Source organism: Cibotium barometz, chromosome 31 (genome assembly GCF_041138505.1).
Source record: "Cibotium barometz isolate CiBa-2024 chromosome 31, ASM4113850v1, whole genome shotgun sequence".
Classification (NCBI taxonomy): Eukaryota; Viridiplantae; Streptophyta; class Polypodiopsida; order Cyatheales; family Cibotiaceae; genus Cibotium; species Cibotium barometz.
This window is the reverse complement of record NC_141076.1, coordinates 46,186,012-46,205,958: the sequence shown is the minus strand read 5'-3', so window position 1 is coordinate 46,205,958 and position 19,947 is coordinate 46,186,012. Positions and strand designations below refer to the sequence as shown.

At 45.6% G+C, this 19,947-nt stretch overlaps 1 protein-coding gene across 1 annotated transcript in view; it reads left to right on the top strand.

Moving 5' to 3' along the window:
- Positions 1-18,428, top strand: part of LOC147620934 (glyoxylase I 4-like) — an 85,455-nt gene extending 67,027 nt beyond the window's left edge. Inside the window, exons 2-5 of the mRNA XM_086825211.1 lie at positions 16,953-17,115; positions 17,207-17,290; positions 17,782-17,985; positions 18,078-18,428. Of these exons, the coding sequence (XP_086681337.1) occupies positions 16,953-17,115; positions 17,207-17,290; positions 17,782-17,985; positions 18,078-18,190 (564 nt within the window). The 3' untranslated portion in view covers positions 18,191-18,428. The remainder of the gene's footprint in view (positions 1-16,952; positions 17,116-17,206; positions 17,291-17,781; positions 17,986-18,077) is intronic.
- Positions 18,429-19,947: the final 1,519 nt, after the last annotated feature.

The window sequence follows — 19,947 nt, the reverse complement described above, 5'->3', positions numbered from 1 at the left end:
TTGTATCGTGTTTCAGAAGTGACTATTTCATAACCCTTTGATGGGTCTTTTACCAAACACTTCCCATCTTCAAATTCAACCTTTAAACCTTGGTCGTTTATGGCTGAGATGGAGAGCAGATTTTTCTTTATCCCTGGAACATACAATACATTTTTCATACAAAAATTGGCACCATTGGTTGCAATAAGTATGACATTGCTAATTCCCTTTACTGGATATGTGGTATGATCTGCGCATGATATAGTACGGCCATTTGAAGCATAAACCAAGTGCTGAAATACATTTTTGTATGAAGTGATGTGGCTCGAAGCACCACTATCAAAATACCATGATGCATTTTGTCTGTCAGATGCAATGCAAGACATATCATTGGCTGAAGCACTTGGTGTGCCACTAGTGCATGTGACCAAAAAAGTGTACTCTTCTTGGATTACATTAGCCGATTGCTGTGCTTTGTCATCAGAAGAGTCTGCTACTGCATTGCCTGCTTCTTTCCTTTTCTCTTTTGCAATCTGCTTTCTACATTCACTGATGTAGTGTCCAGGCTTATGGCAGTAGTGACATTTGCCCTTCTTTTTGGGCTTGTTTGCATTCCCTTTGTCAGACTTTTCACCACCAGAAGAGGGCTGTCCATGACCAGCCTTGCTAGACTGTTGTTCTCCATGCTTAAAGCTCTTTGCATTATCCTTATCCTTGGCTGTAAATGCCTTGGCTCCACCACGGTTGCTCGATAAGTTTGCTCTTGTTTGCTCTTCCTGCAGGAGTAAACCCACTAGCTCTTCAAAAGTGACGGGATCACCATCTCCTCTCATTGAGAGGTTGAGAGAGGTGTGAAAGCCCAAGTAGGAAGGTGGTAAAGAATGAAGAGTGTTGGTGACCATCTGTTTGTCTGGGATAACCTCGTCAATTGTCCTCCTGGGTGAGCACACCAAATACATCTGTAGCATTGTGTGCCATGTCAACAAAATATACCTGCAAGCAAACCAAACACCAATGTGCACTGCCAGGCAACCAAATGTCCTGTGCAAATGTATGCCTGCAAACCGAAGCAAGTGTAAACCTGCACCAAATTGTCCAATTACACACAATGTGTATACATACGCGACAAATCACAGCTGTAATGCCCAATTACATGCTCCAATCTCAAAAGCCCCAATTTCTATGCACTCCAATGGCTTCAATGTGCATTTAATTGGCCAATTTTCACAAAAGCCCCAAATTTTTGCAACTGAAAGAGGCTCAATTTGCTGATTTTGACCTCAATTTGGAAAACCCCCAAATTGCAAGCAAAGCAACATGTCCAATTTTTCAATTTGGCCTCAAATTGAGAAATCCCCCAAATCGCCTGAACCCTTTACCACATGCAACCTTTCTTTGTATATGACTTGCACTGTTTTGTCTGCAAAATTTGCATATTTTTACGTGAGCAGAATTCTGTCAAAAGAGTACCTGCAGCACGCAGGCATCAGTCGGGGGCGTTGCTGGCCACGCAAGGTACTGGGCGTGCAGAGGCATTCGAGCAGCAATAGACAAGCCCAAGTGAAGATGGAGCGAGAGGGAGCCGCCGGAGCTGCAGAGTCGACGGGGAGCCGGAGCGCAGGATCGACGGACGTGGAGGCGGCGGCGCATAGAGTGGACGGGCCAGGCGGAGGCGGCGCAAGCAGGCGTAGCTGCGCCAGGGACCCGGCGGCGGCAGAGGGCCAGCAACTATTGCAGCCGGCTGGACTGGGCGGTGGCGACTCTCTGCGCAGTAAGACCGCCGGCGGGGCTAGGTGGTGGCGGAGAGCTGAGCATTGTGGAAGCCGGCGGGGTAGAGTGGCAGGTCAGGCGGCGGAAACAAGGAATCGGCCGGAACGGCAATTTCGCCGGCGGTACGCCACAGTGAGCTGCAGGCCCTGGATTGAAGCTCTGATACCAATCGTTGGTGTTGGACTCACACACTCACACACACAAACCTGCACATTAGGGTTAGGTGCAGGATAGAGAAGCTCACACACAGTAATGAGAGAGAGAGAGAGAGCCAAAAGTGTGGTATCCACAAAATGCAAGTCAACTCTTGCATGTGTGCCACATCCATATAATATAGAAGTACAAAATATTATAGGTAGAGTGTCCTTTCACACTTGATATCCAAGGGGAAAAACCACATGGGAAAAAGTGCCCTTGGTTAAGCCCTGTTCACACATAGCACTACCGTAAGTGAGCATATGCCTACATATATGCCACTTTGGCATTGCCTCATCCTTCACCTTTTCCTTGCCTTTGTTCTTATCAGAATCCTTGTCAGAATCCTGAGAGTTATCTTTGGCTTTGGCTGCCCGAGAACTGTCATGTCAAGCAAAGCACTGTCCCTCCATATGGCATGCTTTGCCACAAAAAGAACACTCCAAGGTTTTATTACCTTTGGCCTCTGTAGTATCCTTCTTGCCCTTTCCTTAGGCAGCTTTGTTGTTGTTGTGGCCTCCTCGTCCTCCTTTGTTCTTGCCCTTATCTTGGGCAACAAATGTAGATTCCAACTTTCCTTTGCCTCTCATCAAACACTTGTCATGTAGATAACTCACAACTTCTTCAAAAGAAGGAAGAGGCTGGCGAAAGTAAATACGATCTTTGAAGGAATCAAAGAGGGAGGCAATTTACCAAGCAGCTTGTGGATTGGGTTGTTGATTGCGCTTCCATATTCTTCAAGTTGCCGCTTGATGTGAGTAAAGTCCCCAATCTTATCAGCGATATTGTCAGATTCACTGATGGAAATCTTCTCAAGATCCGCCTCCACCTTGGCAATCTTTGTTAGACATCATCATCCCCTTGCTGCTGGCTTCCTGTGTGGTGTCCTGTTTTAGCCTTTAGGGCTGACCATGTTAGCTTGAGGGGTTGGTCACCCCTCACATCGGTACCCATATTTTTCTCCATTTTATGGAGTCTTGGACATTTATCCTAGTCGTGGAGGGCTGGTCGGCTGCCTCTACATGGGCATATATATAGCCGGGCATCCCCTCCCTCATATTCATTGCTTAGCATTGTTTGCTGCAGTCCCTCACATACGAGCCCTTCTCCCCTCTTGCTTAGGACTTGTATTCTTGGTTGGTGATATTGAGAGCAGGTCTATATCTATGTTTCCTCTCCATCTCTCTCTCTCACTCTCTCTCGTGTTTTCACTTTCCATCTTCCGTTGTGCATTCTATCATGGTATCAGAGCGCTGGTGACATGCAACGTTGGATGCTCCCTCCTCTCCCTCCTGCGTTTTTTTCTTCTCAGATTTGTTGCTGGTTGGCTGGTCACTTCCTGGCTCTTCGTAGACTAGGACAGATGTAGGGCTTTTTGATATTCAAGATTCCTTTTTAGGTGTGCATAAGGCCACCAAGAATTTGTATAGACATATATACTCTTTTGGATATTTTGAATATACTGTAGGTCATTTGAAAACTTTGCATTTTTCTCTCTCTTCTCTCCATTGCTTCTACATGGCTGCATCTATGTGTTCCAATGAAAGGTGTTTAGGGCTGAAAGACGACACAGTTTCCGTGCATGTAACAGCACCCCCATCCCACTAGTGGAGTCCATCTGGAGCACATGGCTCGATATCATCCACACCCTCCGTGGACATTGGGGGAAGCTTCATGGTGCTACCCACGTATATATATATATATATATATATGCACTAATGCTACTGGTCGGTGTAGGCATATGCTCACTTATGGTAGTGCTATGTGTGAACAGGGCTTAACCAAGGGCACTTTTTCCCATGTGCTTTTTCCCCTTGGACATCAGGACACTCTAACATATAATATTTTGTACTTCTATATTATATGGATGTGGCACACATGCAAGGGTTGACTTGCATTTTGTGGATACCACACTTTTGGCTCTCTCTCTCTCTCTCTCTCTCATTTCTGTGTGTGAGCTTCTCCACCCTGCACCTAACCCTAATGTGCAGGTTTGTGTGTGTGAGTGTGTGAGTCCAACACCCAACATTTGGTATCAGAGCTAGGAGCTGGCCCTGGAGTAGTGACTGTGCAGAATCTGCAGAAAAAACTACGAAATTCCGTCGACGCTGTGTTTTTCCGTCGACTGCGGATTTCCGTCGCCGTCCGTCCGTGGTTTCCGTCCGCCGGTTCCGTCACTGCTCCACCGTCCGGCCGTCGGGAACGGGCGGCACTAGTGGGGAGCCCACCACCTCCGCCCAGCCTCCCGGGCGGCACCTCCTCTGCAGCCGGCGTCCCAGCAAAGCCTCCGGCCAGGTCCGTCCGTCCGTCCGTCGGTGCCCACCGTCGACTCCGTTCCGGCCAGTCTATGCCTTCGTCGACTCTGTTCCGGCCTAAGCCGTCAACGGTCCACACGTCGCCCCTCCGTTCCGGCCGTCTCCTCGCGACTGCCCTGCTCACCGTCGCCCGTTCACGTTGCTGTCCCGTTCCGCCGGCGCTACTCCAACGGTGTGTTCCGTGCACGCGGCGTCGCCCCTCCGTCCCGTTCACGTCCGTCTTGCTCCGCACCCCGACCGCCGTCGTCCAGCGCCGACCTGCTCGACGTTCCGTTCCGGCTCGCTCCCGCCAGCGACTACAGTGGCTTCCGCTTCTGACCTGCTCGCTCGACACCTGCAGCAGCTGGGTCCGACACATCCTCATCGTTCCAGGCCTCCCTGCACGTCTGCCTGCTGCTCGCCTATGACTGGCCCGTCGGCTGCCCACAGCCAACCGTCGCCCTGCAACACTCCCTCCAATGCCTCCACCTGCAACGACTGCAACCGTCTGCAGCTCTGCCCTCCTCGACACCTGCAGCTCTGCACAGCTCCACTGGCTCCCGCCGTCAACTCTATTAGATTGTATGCTCCAAGCCTGCTGCCCTTGCATGAAGGTATTTCTCTGTGCACATTTTGGGTCAAATACAAATACAATATTTTGCAGCCATTCCAGTGCAGGTCATATGCAGATTTAGCAGACACTTCTGTGCAAATCAAATTCACAGGAAAATTGCAGGTCCAATTTGGGAAATTTACCAATTTCAAGACAAATTGAAAAAAATTGGGCATTTTGCTTTGCCTGCAATTTGGGGGTTTTTGAAATTGAGGTCAAAATCAGCAAATTGAACCTCTCCTATTTGCAAAAATTTGGGGGTTCTCGAAATTGAGGTCAAAATCAGCAAATTGAACCTCTTACATTTGTAGAAATTTGGGGCTTTTGTGAAAATTGGCCAATTAGATGCACATTGAAGCGATTGGAGTGCATAAAAACTGGGGATTTTCAGATTGGAGCATGTAATTGGGCATTACAGCTGCGATTTGTCGCGTATGTATACACATTGTGTGTAATTGGACAATTTGGTGCAGGTTTACACTTGCTTTGGTTTGCAGGCATACATTTGCACAGGACATTTGGTTGCCTGGCAGTGCACATTGGTGCTTGGTTTGCTTGCAGATATATTTTGTTGACATGGCACAGAATGCTACAGATGTATTTGGTGTGCTCACCCAGGAGGACAAGCTGGATGGATCTAACTACTCCCTCTGGAGTTTTATGATCCGTAATTTGCTGGTAGCCAAAGGGCTTTGGGGGGATCCTGCTCCCACACAAGAGCAGAAGAGATGGGACTCTAGAGATGCTCAGGCCATGTCATTGATAGCCCTTTCAGTGAAAAGGACTATTATTCCGCACATTCGTTCGTGCAAGACATCGAAGCTTGCATGGGACACATTGGAAGCAATGTATCAGGTACGCAACGAGGCAAGAGTTGCCTACTTGAAGAGGCAATTGGATCTTCTTTCTATGGATGAGGGTGACTCCATGGCAGATCATCTCACCAAAGTGAAAGATTTGCAGGAACAATTGCTCAACATTGATGAGGTTATCCCAGACAGACAGATGGTTACCAACACTCTTCATTCTTTACCGCCTTCCTACTTGGGCTTTCACACCTCTCTCAACCTCTCAATGAGAGGAGGTGGTGATCCCGTCACCTTTGAAGAGCTCGTGGGTTTACTCTTGCAGGAAGAGCAAACAAGAGCAAACTTATCGAGCAACCGTGGTGGAGAAAAGGCATTTACAGCCAAGGATAAGGGTAAAGCAAAGAGCTTTAGGCATGGGGGACAACAGTCTAGCAAGGCTGGTCATGGACACCTCTTCTAGTGGTGAAAAGTCTGACAAAGGGGATGCAAACAAGCCCAAAAAGAAGGGAAAATGTCACTACTGCCATGAGCCTGGACACTACATGAGTGAATGTAGGAAAAGGATTGCAAAAGAGAAAAAGAAAGAAGCAGGCAATGCAGTAGCAGACTCTTCGGATGACAAAGCACAGCAATCAGCTAATGTAATCCAGGAAGAGTACACTTTTTTGGTCACATGCACTAGTGACACACCAAGTGCTTCAGACACTGATATGTCTTGCATTGCATCTGACAGACAAAATGCATCATGGTATTTTGATAGTGGTGCTTCGAGCCACATCACTTCATGCAAAGATGTATTTCAGCACTTGGTTTATGCTTCAAATGGCCGCACTGTATCATGTGCAGATCATACCACATATCCAGTAAAGGGAATTGGTAATGTCATACTTGTTGCAGCCAATGGTGCCAATATATGTATGAAAAATGTATTGTATGTTCTAGGAAAAAAGAAAAATCTGCTCTCCGTCTCAGCCATAAACGACCAAGGTTTAAAGGTTGAATTTGAAGAGGGGAAGTGTTTGGTAAAAGACCCATCAAAGGGTTAGGAAATAGTCACTTCTGGAACACGATACAAAGGCTTGTATAAGCTGGACAGCTATGACAAGCGCACTTATGATGCAAATACAGTGGCTGCCCACACTCCTGCTATGCATGATGCAGAGCTATGGCATGCTCGTTTTGGGCATGTAAATTTTCAGAGTTTGATGCTTTTGCAGAAGCATCATATGGTTGATAATATGCCGCCTCTTGAGTCTCCACCAAGACATGTATGTGAGGGGTGTATTTTGGGAAAGATGCAACGAAAACCATTCCCCAAAGATGGAGCTGTTAGAGCTGAAAGTAAATTACAGCTCATACATAGTGATGTATGTGGTCCAATGCGGACACCATCCATAGGGGGGCATCTTTACTTCATCACATTCATTGATGACTACTCCAGGTTTGCTTGGGCTTACCCTTTGAAAGCGAAAGCAGATGTGTTTACATGCTTTCGACACTTTGTAGCAATGGCTGAAAATATGTGTGGATGTAAAGTCCAAACACTCCGCTGAGATAGAGGTGGAGAATACATGTCAAATGCATTATGCTTCAAAAGGGCATCAAACACCAATGTACTGTGCCTTATACACCGCAGCAGAATGGTGTAGCTGAAAAGGAAAAATAGATCTCTCATGGAGATGGCAAGATGCATGGTGAAAGCACAAAAGTTGCCTCACAAATTTTGGATGGAAGCTATAATGTGTGCAACTCATGTGTTGAACAGGTGTCCTGAACAGGTGTCCAACAAAAGCTTTGAAAACCATAACACCATTTGAGACTTGGTATAGCCGAAAGCCAACAATTGATTATATGCGTACATTTGGGTGTTTGGCATATGCACATGTGCCAGAACAACTCCGAACAAAGCTAGATGACAAAGCAATTAAATGCATTTTTGTGGGCTACAGCAATGAAAGCAAAGGATACCGTCTTTATAATCCAACTACACGAAGGATTTTTGTCAGTAGAGATGTGGTATTTGCTGAAAATTCAGAACAGCCCATGTACAGCTTGTATAAAAGCAATGATACAGGCTTACAGGAAATGTTTGATGGACTTTTACCCATTGCAATTAGGGGGGATTCAGATCAGCCAGCCCCTACACAAGAAACTCCACATGTAGAACATGTGGACCAGCCAGCCATTCAGCCCCCTTCTATGGAAGAAGTGGAAGATCTTGTCAGGGAAGAGCAAACAGCCGTAGACACAGCCAAGTCAGTGCCGAGATGGTTGCTGAAAACTTTGCAAGAAAGCAAACTTGCAGCTCCACTCACAGGTAGAACAAGGGCTAGTTCCAGCCATGCTTTGAATGTACATCGTGGGGAGTCTGCATTCGCAATGGGTGGTCTCTTTGATTCAGAAGAGCCTTCTTCTTATGAAGAAGCACATGAGAATGAGCATTGGTTGCAAGCTATGCAAGCTGAAATTTCTTCTATCATGAAGAATAATACATGGGATCTTGTGGAATTGCCTAAAGGCAAGCATGTAATTGGCACAAAGTGGGTGTACAAAGTCAAAAGAAAGTCTGATGGTACTATTGACAGGTACAAAGCAAGACTTGTGGCTAAAGGCTACTCCCAGAAAAAGGGAATAGATTATGAAGAGACTTTTGCTCCTACTTCGAGAATGACCACAATAAGATCTGTGATTGCATTGGCTGCCCATAAAGGATGGAAAGTGCATCAATTGGATATCAAAACTGCATTCTTAAATGGGGATTTACAGGAGAAAATATATGTAAATCAGCCCATTGGTTTTGTAGTTCTTGGTGAGGAACATAAAGTATGCAGGTTGCACAAAGCATTGTATGGGTTAAAGCAAGCTCCAAGAGCTTGGTATGATAAGATACATGCTCATCTAACCAGCCAAGGTTATGAGAATAGTCCAGCTGAAAGCACATTGTATGTGAAGAAAACCGATGCCGATATTCTCATAGTCATCTTGTATGTAGATGACATGCTCATTACAGGTACAAGCAAAGCACAAATTTCAGATTTCAAAGCTGATTTGAAAGCTGAATTTGATATGTCAGATTTGGGGCCTTAACACTACTATCTCGGCATACAGTTTATGCATAGAGATGATGGCATTGTTATGTAGCAAACTAAGTACATAAAAAGTTTGCTAAAAAGGTTTCACATGGATGAATGTAAGCCCATTTCTACTCCGGTAGAACCTGGTGTACGGCTTACTATGCATGATATTGGAGAGCCTTTTGAGGCCGGCATTTACAGCCAGGCAGTGGGATGCCTCATTTACTTGTGTAACACGAGGCCAGACATATCTTTTGGGGTGTCTTTGTTGAGCAAATTCATGCACAGCCTAGGCACAAAGCATTGGCAAGCAGTCAAACGCATTTTTCGATATCTTAAGGGTACCCTGGATCTTGGTTTGTTCTATCCCAGGGGGGGCAGCTTGCAGCTTTATGCATACAGTGATTCAGATTGGGCTGGTGATTATGATACCAGGCAATCCACTAGTGGGAATTGTTTTTTTCTTGGCAGTTCATGCATATCTTGGTTGAGTAAAAAGCAACCCACTGTTGCTACATCTACTTGTGAGGTTGAGTACAGGGCAGTCTTTACAGCTACAGTAGATTGTGTATGGTTGAGGAGACTATTGGCTGATCTTCGTGAGTGTCAGCAGACACCCACCACCATTCTCACTGATAGCCAGAGTGCTATGGCCGTGGCACGAAATCCAGTATTTCATGCACGTACCAAGCACATAGAGATTCATTATCACTATGTCAGAGAGAGGCTACATGCAGGGGAGATCAGTTTATCTTATTGCCCTACACAGGATAATGTTGCAGATCTATTCACAAAGGCTTTACCTCGAGAAAAGGTTTGAAGCTTTCCGCAAAGCTTTGGGCTTACTCTCATACAGAGAGTGATCTGCTACCTTGTGCAGGTTCACACTTCCACTACAGGGGGGATTTGTAGGCATATGCTCACTTATGGTAGTACTATGTGTGAACAGGGCTTAACCAAGGGCACTTTTTCCCATGTCGTTTTTCCCCTTGGACATCAAGTGTGAAAGGACACTCTTAACATATAATATTTTGTACTTCTATATTATATGGATGTGGCACACATGCAAGGGTTGACTTGCATTTTGTGGATACCACACTTTTGGCTCTCTCTCTCTCTCTCATTTCTGTGTGTGAGCTTCTCCACCCTGCACCTAACCCTAATGTGCAGGTTTGTGTGTGTGAGTGTGTGAGTCCAACACCCAACAGTCGGCTTGTTTTGCTGCTGTCAGGCTAGGTCCACGATGTGCCACATCATCACCTACCACGTGGCAGTGCCATGTGGCACATGCGCCTTGTGTGGGAGTATGAAGAATTAGGGTTAGAGATTCATGTGGGAGACATACACAGAGAGAACAAGGGAGAGAGAGAGAGAGTTGTGGGGATAAGTCAACTCATAATGATATTAGTGTGTGACTTCCCTATCACACATGTATATTGCACTAGTACACTTAGTGCACTTAGTACATTAAAAGTACTAAGTGTACTATGTACTATAACTTATGGGCTTGTACACACTATAAGGGTGGGCATAGTGCCTTTACCCCAACAACCTCCCACTTAAAGGCAAAGTGCCCTTAAATGAAGGAAAAGAAAAATCAGCATGTACATGATAATATACAAGGCCATATCAAGGCTGAAACTGGCCTCATCCAATGCCCATCAAGTGTCTGCAATGAGCAAACCGCTCCGGAGGCAAACTCTTTGTCAACAGATCAGCCGGGTTGTCATCCGTATGAATCTTAACAAGCTGAATTTGCTTGTTCTCTATCACCTCTCTGATGAAGTGATACTTCACATCCACATGCTTCGTCTTTGCATGAAAGACAGGGTTCTTTGCCAACTGGATGGCACTCTGACTATCACAATGCAACAATGGAATATCCCCTGTATAACCCAAATCAACCACTAACCGAGATAGCCATAATGCCTCCTTGCAAGCCTCTGTGGCTGCAATATACTCGGCCTCTGTAGTAGATAAGGCAGTGCACTTCTGCATCCTGGATATCCATGACACAGCACCTCCTGTGAATGTAAACACATAACCGGTAGTAGACTTCCGGTTATCTGGATGACCGGCATAATCCGAATCCGTGTAACCATGCACTAATGCATCCTGTTTGCCAAAGCAAATGCACATATCCTGTGTGCCCTTCAGGTATCTCATGACACCTTTCACTGCTTCCCAATGCTTCTTGCCAGGGTTGGCCATGTATCTAGAAACCACTCCCACTGCAAATGCAATGTACGGCCTAGTAGCAACCATGGCATACATGAGACTGCCACAAGCTGAAGCATACGGAATCTTGGCCATATCAGCCCTGTCACTATCCGACTGTGGGCTGTCCGTAGCACTGAGTTTCACATATGGAGGCAAAGGAGTACTAGTCTTCTTCCCCCCGTCCATATTGAACCTCTGCAAGACTTTGCCAATGTATTCCTTCTGAGACAAATACAACACATGCTGATTTCTGTCCCGAAGTATCCGCATACCCAAAATGTGATTTGCATCACCCAAATCCTTCATATCAAAGGTTTGATGCAGCCTCTGCTTTAAGGCATCCATCTCTTTACGAGATTTCCCGGCAATCAACATATCATCAACATACAAGATGAGGATCAATAGACTGCCATCCAAAGCTTTCTTGGTGTACAAGCAGTGATCTATGTCACTTCTCCTGAATTTCTGTGATTTCATGAATGTATCAAATTTATGATACCATTCCCTTGGTGCCTGTTTGAGCCCATAAAGACTCTTTTTCAGCTTGCATACAAGCTTCTCCTTTCCACTTACTGCATAACCCTCTGGCTGTTGCATATATATCTCCTCATGGAGATCACCGTGAAGAAAAGCAGTCTTCACATCCATCTGAATCAAGTCCAGATCATGATGCGCAACCAAAGCCAACACAGCTCTAAGTGTGGTCATTTTGACCACTGGAGAGAAGATCTCATCAAAGTCCACACCATATTCCTGCTTGAAGCCCTTAGCCACTAACCTGGCTTTGTATCTTGGCTTTGCATCTGGTGCAACTTTGAGCCTGTAAACCCACTTGCATGGCAAAACCTTCTTGCCTGCAGGCAAATGCACCAACTTCCAAGTTCCATTTTTATGCAGAGAATCCATCTCTGACTTCATGGCACGCTCCCATAGAGCCTTGTCTGCCCTCTGTAAAGCCTCCTTATAACATGAGGGCTCCCCACAGTCAGTGAGCATCAAGTAGTCAACCCCTGGAACAAACCTGTCAGGGGCTCTGGAGGGTCTTGTGGACCTCCGTACCCAATGACCATCATTTGCAGGTTGCTGTCCAGCCTGCATATCACCCATTGGTGGCTCCTGTTCCATGCCATAAGGCTGAAATATCATGCCCGGTATTTCTTCTAACTGTGGTATATCCGTAGGGATATCTTCTGCCATCTCTGGCTGTCCATTTGGACCATTTTCAGCACCATTTAAGGGCTGGTTTTCCTGCTGTAATGGCTGATTTACAGCCCTTGGTTGTTGTCCATGATGTCCATCATCATCAAAGATGACTCTGCCAGGCTCCTGTTGCCTTGCAGGCTCCTTATACATGCATGTTTCATCAAAAATGACATCATTGCTGCGTATAATCTTTCTATTCACGGGATCCCAAAGTCTATACCCCATTTCACCTCTGTCACCATATCCTAGGAATATGCATTTGTGAGACTTAGGATCAAGTTTGGTGCGCATTTCCCTGCGTATGTGCACGTACGCAACGCAACCAAACACTCTCAAGTGCTTGTATGACGGAGGCTTCCCTGTCCATACTTCTTCTGGCACTTTCCCACCAAGCCTCGTGTTAGGTGACCTATTTGTAAGATGAACGGCTGTCATAACAGCTTCAGCCCAAAAACCATGAGGTAACGCAGCATGTGACAACATAGAACGGACCTTCTCCTGAATGGTCCTGTTCATCCTCTCTGCTGTCCCGTTTTGTGGAGGATCATAAGGAGTAGAGAGCTCCCTCTTGATGCCTTTAGCATCACAAAAGTCCTGAAACTGTTTGGACATATACTCTCCACCATTGTCGGAACGCAAAGCCTTCAGTGTTTTGCCAGTTTGATTCTCAACAAGAGCAACAAACTTCTGAAACACTGAGAATGTATCACTCTTCAAGCGAAGAGGATAAACCCACACCTTGCGTGTGGCATCATCAATAAAAGACACAAAATATTTTGCCCCTCCCAAAGAAAGCTGAGGCATCTCACATACATCTGTATGCACAAGCTCTAACTGAGCATCTTTCTGTCCAAGAGCTTTCTTGTGGGGGCACTGTAGTTGCCTACCATATATACAATGCTCACAAAACTGAAAACTTGAAAACTTTAGAGAAGGCAAGTAACCCAAACGAGACAATTGCTCCATTCCTTTGACACTCATGTGTCCCAACCGGCTATGCCACATAGAAATTTCCGCCAGCTCGGTTGCATTTACATTAGCATGGTGACAAACACCTGTATGCATGAAGTAAAGAGTGTCCACCTTAGAGCTTCTGGCAACAACCAGTGAGCCCTTACTAATTTTCCACTTTCCACGACCAAATGTGGTAACATAATCAGCATCATCAAGCTGTCCAGTAGAAAGCAAATTCTTCTTGATCTCAGGCACATGCCTGACATCATGGAGCATAAGCTGTGAGCCATCTGAAAACACAAGCCTCACATCACCTCTGCCAAGAATCTTGCATGCATGGTTATCACCCAAATAAACCACTCCTTCATTGCCAGCAGTATACCTGACAAACAAGTCTCTGCAACCTGTGACATGAAAGGAGGCACCTGAATCAATGATCCATGAGTGCATACCATGACCACCTGTAAGAAGTGAATGGGCATCAAGTGAAGACGTAAATAGGACCTCATCCTCACTGCCACCTGCATGTGACACATTGATTTCTTCAATCTTGACTCCACTTTTGCCCTTTGGCTTTACATCTTTGGCTTCATCTTTCTCTTTGTCTTTGCCTTTTCCCTTTTCCTTTTGATCATTTTTCCATTTGTAGCATTGCTTTTTAATGTGTCCCTTCTTGCCACAATAATGGCATTCCAAATCCTTTTTGGAGCGAGACTTGCTCCTTCCCCGTTCTTGGCTTTTCCCCTTTGCTGGGATCTCCCACGTGCATTCATTGCATTGGACTTTCCAACAGAGTTGTTTTTCCTGTTCATCTCTTCTTGAAGAAGAGCACCCTCAACATCTGCATATGACAGCATAGCATGCGAATTGCTAGTGGCTGTCCTGAATGTGTCCCAACTCTGTGGCAAAGTGCATAACAGAAAAGTGGCTTTGAACTCATCGTCCATTGCCAACTTTTGATTAATGACCTGGCTGACAATACCATTAAACTCATTTAGATGGGCTGTCATAGACGCCCCTTCCTTCATCTGAAGACCTATGAGTTTCTTCAACCAATACACTTTGCTTGAGGCACTTTGTTGGGCATACAAGTCCTGCAATCTCTGCCACATTCCCCAAGCTGTCTTCTCTTCACGAATGCTGAAAAGTAATGAGTCTGACACAGACAACATGATAGTAGATCTTGCCAGCTCATCCATATCTTCCCACTCTTCAGCAGTAAGAGAAGCGGGCATTACACCCCTTTCTTTGATAGGCTTGTGCTGCTTTTTCTGGAGCAACACATTGTAGCACTGGGTTTGCCAAATATCATAATTATGCGAGCCTTCAAGCTTCTTGATGTGAAGCAATGAAGAGCTCTCAGCTGTGGTTGCCATAGCAATATGCAACCTGTCAATGCCTGACTCCCTGCAAAATGTGCAAACACTGCACCAAAAGCACACAAAGTGCTCACAGTTGTTCTCCCAAGCTTTATCTCCCACTGCGGAAGCAAGAATGCAACTTTTCTCCCACTTTATGTGATGAAATCACCAAAATCTGGTTGCTGCAGATTTTGGACAGCACCTTAAATGTGCTCTGTTGCCCTTCCAAAGTACTGTACAGCAGTACCAAGTGCTCACCAATGATGTACCAAACCTGTACCGGCAAGTACAGCAGCTGAAATTGAGCCTTTTGGTCACTCAAAACAGTGTACAGCCATGCCAAAACTTGCACAAAGTTGTGCCAAATCTGTACCAGCAGGTACAGTAGCAAAAAAGCTCTCCTGGCTGTCCAAATGAGTGAAAATCAGACTTTTACAGTCCCGAACACTGCATACAACAGTTCCGAACAGAAATTGGGCAAAAGCCCCTTGACTGCAAGCTGATTTCTGAGGATTCAAGGCATAAAAGTCTTGCCTGCTGCTTTGCCAAGCTCAACAAGCATACGAACTTGAAAAGCCCCTTGATTTAAGATCAATTTCTGAGCACATGAAGGCATCCAGAGTGTTCACGATGCTTCCCCCTGGCCACATATACATCCGAAAAATGAAAGCCCTTTGATTTACAGGCACATTGAGTGCTTGTAAGGCATCAACACATTATCCACAGCATCAACTGCGAGTGCCTGCATGCAAATCAACTTAATCGGCACAAAAGCCCCTTGATTTGCACTGCAATTTGCTGCAATTTTGCCCAAATGTGCGATTTCTCACATCATACAGCATGTATGAGTGCTTAATTGCACAATTACATCAAAAGCCCCAAATTTCGACATCCAATTTCTTGCAAATTGATCCTGATTGTGACCAATTTCCTGCAAATTGATCCTGATTGTGACCAATGTCACCCAATTTTGCCAATTTTGCTCAAAAATTGAGCAATTTGGCACCTGTACCTACTCAATTGATGATTGTATCTGCTCAATTGCAAATCCCAAAAAAAAAATTGAAGCATGTACCTCGTAAATTTCTGAATTTTGTTGCAGGAAAGGGGGGTGTGCTGAATTTGGTGCTGCTCTGCAAAAATCTGATGCTGTTGGAGGGCTCTTCAGGCGTGCTGCAGATTCTTTGCCCTAATCAGCTACGGCTTTCGCCTCTTAGAGTAGCTCCGGTTCTTTGCCTGCTCTCGATGGTTTCTCAGACGGAGGCCACAACGTCCAGTCTACGGAAGGAGTATGGCAGCCAAGCTCGTACAGAAGAGGATAACGTAGCCTTCTGCCAACGATCTCCTCTGTATATTAATGGTGAGGAATCTGCGGCCTCCACCCTGGCTACACTTGCTGGAAAAGCGAAGCTCGCAACGGCTGATGTCGAGGCGCCTGGAAGCAACGTCGTGACTGTCTGCAAGTCGCTGATAGCAGGAGGCGTGGCTGGTGGAGTGCTGTGCGCTTGTGTTCGCTCCACGCTTGACGCATGGCTGCTGCGACTGTTCCACGCCTTTTGACGCCCAGCGCTGCCTTCGCCGCCTTCCTAGTAGCGCTACACAATTAGCGACCAATGCTTGCTGCCTTGCACTATATGGCCTTCTGTCAGCGCTACAGCTCACGTATTGCTGCCCAGCTTCTTGTTGCCGCCGACTGGACCTCCTCCGGCCTCACTCACTGTCGCCTATTACGCCCAGCACAGTTTCGGAGCTGAACCCTTCAATGACACCTCATTTGAGGCTTGGGTTGAAAAAGCATTGCCAGCCCTCTCCCTGCATCGGTCAAGCTCTTCTACAGGCTCTGATACCAGTTGTGTGGGAGTATGAAGAATTAGGGTTAGAGATTCATGTGGGAGACATACACAGAGAGAACAAGGGAGAGAGAGAGAGAGTTGTGGGACTCATAATGATATTAGTGTGTGACTCCCCTATCACACATGTATATTGCACTAGTACACTTAGTGCACTTAGTACATTAAAAGTACTAAGTGTACTATGTACTATAACTTATGGGCTTGTACACACTATAAGGGTGGGCATAGTGCCTTTACCCCAACACGCCTGGCCATGGGCCTATCTTCTGTGTACCACAGGCAAGGTGTGTCACATGCACCTCAAAGGGGTGGCCCAAATCAGATCATATTCTGGTCCTAAGAGTCCCGTGTAATCCAAGTCAAGTGCAGTCCAGTGGACAGCAGTGTACTCTGTCATTCTCTTGCAAGCAATAAAGCAAATACACCTGTAAGGTGGGTGCCCTTGAGAGGGTGGATTGGAACCAAATATGGTGTTCATGTGTACGTCTTTCAAACCTAAACAGTTTTCAGTGATGAGTGTCAAGCATCAATATCTTATCATAAAAACGCATCCGCAAGCAAGTGCATGTTACATTTGAATTGAGCTTGATTTTTTATATGCATAAAGTGTGCTTTTTAAAATGCCAGAAGAAGCATTATTCTGGACTTCTCTTCAGCGGGGGGAGTGCGAGCAGGCACAAGACAATTGATAGTAGGAAATTTTCATGCGCACAGAGGGGGCAAAGTTTGATCAATGCATCTACTGTTCCCCTAGACATCTCAGAATCCTCCACCGATTCTGAAGATGAGAGTAAGAAATCCTTTTTGTCCTTGTGCTCAATGATTAAATCCTTCTCTTGTGTAATGTGTAGATTTAAGAATAAGTGAGTGCTTGCTTGCAGGCATTGGCTTTATTGGAATTCATCATGTGGGGATCTTATGTGAGAACTTGGAGCGTTCGTTGGAGTTTTATTGTGGTTTACTTGGTATGTGACTTCATATTAAAGTTGATCACATACTCAACATGAACACGCAGCACATGTAGACATGCACCTGCAGAGCTTTGGTTGTCGGAGGGAGAGGGCCAAAGTCTGGTTCTCTAACGGTGGGAACTCTAGAAACTTGGCATTCATCCCTGGAGAACTGCACAAAACACACACACTGCGCGCAAAAGAATCTGCTATTTTTGGCTCATAAACGCACGACCCTTTTTTTTAGGCATACCATGGAGGGTTTGTACTAGCTGCTTATGCACTGAACCCAAGAGTGCTATTTTTGGCTCATAAACATACCCTTTTATTAGTCATATAACTGAGCATATGGTTGCAGTAGCTTCATATCACAATGGTTTCCGACCCCCCAGTCTTCAACTGGCTGTCAATGAAGCTCCTTTGATTCTTCTAGTTGTGATTGCATTTTGCCCTCATTACTGTGAGATTATAACCTAATGGAGGCATGTATGCGGTTGATGAACCAGGTTTGGAAACGTGCAATCTGAGGCCGAATGAAAGGCTCCGCTATCGAGGGGCTTGGTTGTGGGTGGGCAATCAAATGATTCATTTGATGGAGCTTCCGAACCCTGACCCTGTGACTGGGCGCCCTGCACATGGTGGTGAAGATCGACACATTTGTGTATCCATAAAAAATCCCATGCGGCTGAGATTAGTACTAGAGAATGCAGGTATTTTAGGCCATGTGTATTTTCTTGATGAGAATCTCTCTCGAGTTTGTGATAAGCAGTGTTGTTTACAATGTATATGTGTACTGTGACAGGTATACCATACACCATGAGCAAGTCGGGAAGGCCAGTTATCTTCACACGTGATCCTGATGGGAATGCCTTGGAATGCCAGCCATCTTACATGCATGAAACTCCAAAAAACTAATCAATTTCGTAAGTAAGGCCTAGAGGTCGATGGTTCCAATTGAGATCCCAATAAGAACGTCTGCTGATGGTGCAGTTGTAAGATCTAGAAGGTTCCTTCTATAATGGGACCTTGGTTTGTGATGAGATGGACACTCAAACTATGTATTCATATATGGCTCCAGGGGCTTTGTATACTGTCACTAAATGTTTCATGTACATAAAAGTTAAAGAGAGAACCTGCTAAGAAACTTCCAACATGCTGTTTAACTCGGGAAAAAACTATTTCTAACATGCTAAAATGATGGGTGGGGAGCTGATGGATAAAACTAACACAACACCCACAAGTGGTCCACTTTCCTTCCTATCAAGTCATAGACCAAGATCAACCTTTACCATGATACAAAATTTTGCATGGAGTTAAGCCTTCTCACATTTTGCTTTCAAACTCACTCTAACTTGCCTGCCACCCCAAGGCCTCTAGTATCTGGACTGTTTAAGTGCCAACTCATATGGAGGAGGGTCCCCTCACTTATGCACAACCAGCCTCACCACCACCATCAAGGACTATCATTGATGCCCTCGTTTCGAGGAAAGCATGGAGTGCAACCTGTTCTCTTATCACTTATCTTCGGTAAATCCTGACCAGTAGACTAGGAAGTGAACCTTATGAATGCATGCTTTGAGTGAAATGTCTAGAGAGGGGGACTGTTTCGTGGCCAAAATAGTAGTCCAAAAGCTGAAATCATGCTAATTGTCAAAGGAGGTGACCCCATGGATAACCATCTATTCCTCATGGTCGGGGGCCGTGAGTTTTCACGGAGGTCGTAGAATGAGGAAGCTTTTTTGCACAAAATTCGAAGATCTAAATATGTTATTTGTCCGTTAAATCATTAGCTTGCATGTCAACATCCTACGTGAAAAACTAGTCTAGTTTTTTACGCTCTTGAAAAATCAGATTGGTTTTTCATTCCAAATCCACCATCCCAAAAAGAAGGGGCAAGTGACATAAATGAACCATTACCACCCCTTAGAGTATAATTTTTTTTTTGGGGAAAAAGATCCTTCTATTAGTTAACAAAAACCAACCATGAAGGGCTAAATACAACCACGAAGGGCTAGATACAAACTTGCCTCTATGTACGGGGCGAGAATCAAAGAATCAAGGGGTGGAGAAAGATGCACTCTTCCTTCGGCTGGCCGCTCTATGAGGAGAAGGCTATCTCATGGTATAGGGAGAGGGGGAGGGAATAACCACACAGGTCTGAAGTGCCAAGTGGGTTCACCACCTCTATTTGGAGAAAGGGCCAGGTTGCCAGAGCGTCAAGAAGGTTTGTCACCCCTTTCGCATGCGATTAGAGACACCTTGCAACTTTCCCCACTGGCCGCGGAGAGTATGAATGATGTTGAGCCAAATGCTCTTGATGGACTACGCATGTAGAGTGTGGGTGCCTTCAATGGCTTCGTTGCATCGAGTTCTCTAGATGTGCCATGTAATGCTGCTACAAATCTTCCATCTCTAGCACGAACCCGAAGTCCAATGATTAGTAGATGGGACTAGGATTGGTATTGTCGAAATGCGAAGGTGAGAGAACTACATGGATAACTCCACACCTTCCTCATAAGCCATGGCAAACTCAGTCTTAGTGGCACAAGCGAGAGTGCCTCATGAAATGATATGGGTCGAGGTCCTATCTATTGCAGATAATCCGTTGCCAAACGTGTTGAGCCTTCTGGCAATCCCAAAGACAATGTCGCTGAGACTCCTAAGGGTGGTAG